General features: G+C 41.8%; 1 protein-coding gene across 1 annotated transcript in view; it reads right to left on the bottom strand.

Annotated features, from left to right (window-relative positions):
* The window catches only part of ALK (anaplastic lymphoma receptor tyrosine kinase), a 330,133-nt gene that overhangs the window by 12,131 nt on the left and 313,516 nt on the right, over positions 1-4,486 (bottom strand). Inside the window, exons 20-22 of the mRNA XM_009995276.1 lie at positions 4,206-4,296; positions 3,467-3,531; positions 2,370-2,499 (exon numbers count right to left, since the gene is read on the bottom strand). Coding sequence (XP_009993578.1) covers positions 2,370-2,499; positions 3,467-3,531; positions 4,206-4,296 — 286 coding nt within the window. The remainder of the gene's footprint in view (positions 1-2,369; positions 2,500-3,466; positions 3,532-4,205; positions 4,297-4,486) is intronic.

The following is a 4,486-nucleotide window of genomic DNA, read 5'->3' as shown; positions in this document are numbered from 1 at the left end:
GTGTAGGTTTTATTTTGCCCCTCAGAGCAGTGACATAGGTTTGTGTAGCCAACAGCTATGAAAGAAGCTTCTTGCCAGCAGAAGCCAGATGCCTCAGTGAAAAAAGCTTAGTGCTGGTTTGCATGTGTTGGCCTCTGAAGCCAAACCATCAGCTTCTGCACTGAGGTGTGACTCAGTGATCCCTGCAGACAGTCCTGTGGGGGAGGAGAAAATTGTTGCCGCCACCAGGGCAATGACAAACAACTGGGTGTTAGTGACTGCTTACTGCACAGCAGCCATTTGCTAGCTAAGTGTATTATCTGTGGCTTTAGTTACTTGACAAAACTATCTCACTCTCTAGCTCTCTCTTTTGACATCTACCATTCTCCCCAGGGCCCACAAGGCACACCTGTCCATGGCTGTCTCCCACCATGCACAAACCAGTACAGGGACTGCTGGCTCTGCCAGCCCATTTGTTGTGATGAAACACATATCCAGATTGCTGCAATGCTGTGCTGGCCATCCCACCTGAGCTAAACCACTGCTAACTGAGATTGGAAATAAGTCCACGCTCTGCAGTGAGCAGCAGCAGTTAAACAGTGGCTATTGGCAGGTAAAACCTGAAAAAGTCTTAATGTCTTCAAAATAGATTAGGAGAAACCTGGCCTCAACACTTCACTAATGAAATAAGTGAACAAAGCCTGCTTTTTTTCAGCACAGTGCCATAAAAGAAAATTGTTTGTGACTACGTCTTGCCTGCCTATATTTCATTATTTACGTGGTATAGTTCATTGCATGTATATACATGACACGTCCCTGGGTGAGGCTGAATCTTGCTAAAGGTGAATGAAAATCTGTGTATTGTCCAGTGTAATCACTAATCTGTGCAATAGGCTGCACAACACAGAGGAGTGAAATAGTTTATCTGTATACTATTTATCTTCCAGAGTTGTTTGATTGTTGTGCCATGTGTGAGAAAGAGCAGCACTGAACTTCCCAGAATGGACAATTCTGCAATGCTCATCATGAGTGAAGACTCCAGTTTCAGGCATCTCTGAATCTATCAGACTGCCTCTCTTCAGGCTAGAGGAAGGGGTAATCCTGTAATCGATGTGAAACTTTTTTAGAAATGAGACAAAGAAACCCTTCAGGGCTGTAAATCCTTGACCCATGAAGAAGCTTATGGACTAACTGGCTGGCATAAACTGGCAACATTCCGCAGAAGTACTGATCTTGTATCAGTGATGTTGGATGTACATTTGGCTTACACACATATGAACGTTCTTGCCCAGAGTGCAGAAGAATCACTTTGTGTTGCTTTCATTACTTACAAGAACACAGGTGAACAACATACAATAACATGTGCTGGCAGTATCTTGATCTCCCATTAAGTTGCATCCCATGTCCTGGTATCTATTGCAGTAGCTCTAGCTTCCCACATTATGTCCCTTCAAACATCTTAAGTTCCTCCTTCCCTCAGTTCATTTTCTCCTTCACCACTCCCTCTGCTCCATTCCATGCTTTTCAGTGACTGAGCACACAGCCATATGCTGTGAGTGCCTTGCACTGAGTCACACAGGTTCTTGATGGCCAGTGGCAAGCCAAACAAGACAACAGTTTTTTTCAGTTGTCATACTAGTGTGGTGCTTTCTCCTTCCTAGAGCCTTCAGTGATGTTAATTCCTTTATCATTTGACATGTTGATCAAATTTGACTGAAACTGGCAAATTAATTTGAAGTTACTGGTAGGAGAGTGGAGAGAGCATCAGGAGGATCAAGATAGATGAACACACAGAACACATAGATCTCTCCTGCAGTTGGGTTGAAAACAGAAGTAGGTAGGAAAGACTAGGTAGTACGGAAGTCAGCTGGAAAACTAGAAACTGGAAAAAAACAAGGGGAAATCACAAGAGTAATTAATATGGTGCTTACTGGTGCCAATATTCACAGAAATGCAGAAATTTACAAAAAAATTAAATAATGGATTCACCATTGCTACCTTAATTTATCCCCCCAACCTGTCCCCAGCTGCTCCAAGAAAGGTAAGAACAGAATATAACTTTTTGTTTTTGTTTGGTTTTGGTTGTTTTTTTGTTTTGTTTTGTTTTGTTTTTTGTTGCTGTTGTTTTGTTGTTTTTTGGTTGTTAGGGTTTGTTGGTTTTGTTTTTTTTTATTTATTTAGATAATATCAGCAAAGTCCAGGGATGAGGCAACTTTGTATAATCGAGCAGCACTGTTCTTTGACGCCTGTGTTCTGCCTTCAGAGTGGTCTTCTAGCAACAGTAATCTTCTGACCATCTAAAATGCTAGGAAAGAGTAGCTGCATGGATCAGCTTTCTTACTGCTGTGGCAGCAGCTTACTAAATAAAATTGAATTTTCTGTTTTCTTACCGGTCGAGGCCGTGTCTCTCTCAAGAATGATTTCAGGTCACCTCCAGCCATGAGCTCTAGCAGGATGAAACGGGGAAGTGCCTGCAAGCTCACCCCAATACAGCGCACAATATTCTGGTGGTTGAACTTGCTGTGGAGACAGGGAGACTCAGTTATGGAGTAGCTTTGTTCCAAAAGGCACAATTATACAAAAGAATCAAAAGGTTTTGCTGCAGGGAATGTTTGGTGGGTTTTTTTGTTTGGTTGGGTTTCTTTTGGTTTTTTGTTTTGTTTGCTTGTTTGTTGTTTTGTTTTGGTTTTGTTTTTTTTTCTAAGAATAAGTAACACTTCTCAAAGGCAGGGAAGCTGGATAAAGCTAAAGCACTATTCCTGCACTTTGAGTTTGTCTGCCTACTGCAGAAACAGAGGTGGATAAGGAGGGGCTTTTGGCTGCTTTTTCATCTCCTATATCCTGCATCCTTTGGGCTACAGCAAGACTTAGGGGTCACAGGAAGCAGAGAATGTCTGATGGCAGAAGAGTTGGTTTCTAATTTCACTATCCAAGGGGCAGGGCATAGTTGTTCCAAAGAACATGCTTAAGGATCTGGTTTATAGAGGGTATTCCTTGATGTCCAGTCTCTTTTATTTCCTTATTTCTCCAGACTTTGATGTGATGTGAAAAAAAATTTGTAGATTCTAGGATTCATTCATTGAGAAGTGACATGACTGCAGCATTAGGTCAATGCTGTGTGTTCATTTTGAGCATTCCAACAAAAATTCCTGAAGTTTATTTTTACCTCATGATGTCTAAGAGACATCAAAGGATACTATTATCAGTTGTGAAAACTGGGTCTAAAGATTTTCAATTTGGATCATGAAAACCACTGTGGACTCTCTTGAAAAATTCAGCCTTTAATTATCTAGTGCCTCAGTTTCTTCATTTGTAAGCAGAGTAGAAAAGGATTGTAATGTATGCCATTTTTGTCAAATACCAACAGCCATGTGCTAAAACTACTGTATAGATGTATTGCATGGATATCAGCTCTCAAAGCACCTTTTTCCCTTCCAATACTGGGCTGCAAGCCTAACAAGTGCTTGTTCATCTTATTAATACAAACCTAATAATTAGAGCTTCCATGAGGAAGTCCAGCTCATCTTGCTCTGAACACACTTCTGGCAATGTCTGGAAAAGAAAAAACAGGTTGACCAGGAGAATATATTTAAACTTACATATGTAGAACATCTGACACAACCAAAAGCACCAACACTGATTGCAGCAATCATTGTTTCTCTAAAAGAAACTACACTCTAAGGGAATATCTAGACCATTGCTAAACTAGACTGAAGCCTGTTGAAAGGTACAGATCAGAACACATGGCCCATTAATGCCACTGTCATCCTCACCCCAGCAAAGGAAACAGGCCAAAGCACACAGGGCTCAGTGTCCAATATACAGGAATCTGCTAGACAGATAATGAGGAGTGAGAACCACAGCTGCTGAGTTCTCAGACAGTTCAATAGTGCTACCTCCCAGCAGGACTATGAACTATAATCAACAGTAGGACTGTGCTGCTATGTAACCTCTAGGAGAAAAGAAGCTAGCTAGGCTGCTGAAGGCCTGGAGAATCCTACCAGGTTCTCTTAGGATTTAACTTCATATCCAGCACATATCCATTCTGTAATGGAGAGGTAACATCCCAGGAAAACCATGTCCTATATGTAGAGTCTCTGATGTATATGCCTGCTGCTCTTCACCTTGTGTAGACTTTTGGCTTGTGACTCAAAGGCAGGTTACACATCAGGTTTAGCATGAAAGGTGCATGAAACCATCATGATAACTCATATGTTGTCACTTACTTTCACAGCCACCTGCAAGGGAGTGGGGTCGCTGGAGATCCCTGCCACCTGACCTTCATACACCTCACCAAAGGCTCCATGGCCCAAGCCCCTGGACAGACCGGAGAAAACAAGATTTTACTACAGAGAACACAAATTATAACACTGTGGTCACATATCACAAAATGGTCTTACAGCTTTCTTGGTAGTGAAACAGGGCAAACTGGATATTGACAGTGATGATACCACTCCTCACATTGGGCAGGAAACCAGATCTTCATGTGATCTTTCCTTGACCTGCA

Source organism: Chaetura pelagica, unplaced genomic scaffold (genome assembly GCF_000747805.2).
Source record: "Chaetura pelagica isolate M959 unplaced genomic scaffold, ChaPel_1.0 scaffold194, whole genome shotgun sequence".
In the NCBI taxonomy this organism is placed as follows: Eukaryota; Metazoa; Chordata; class Aves; order Apodiformes; family Apodidae; genus Chaetura; species Chaetura pelagica.
This window is presented reverse-complemented; position numbering and strand designations above follow the sequence as displayed.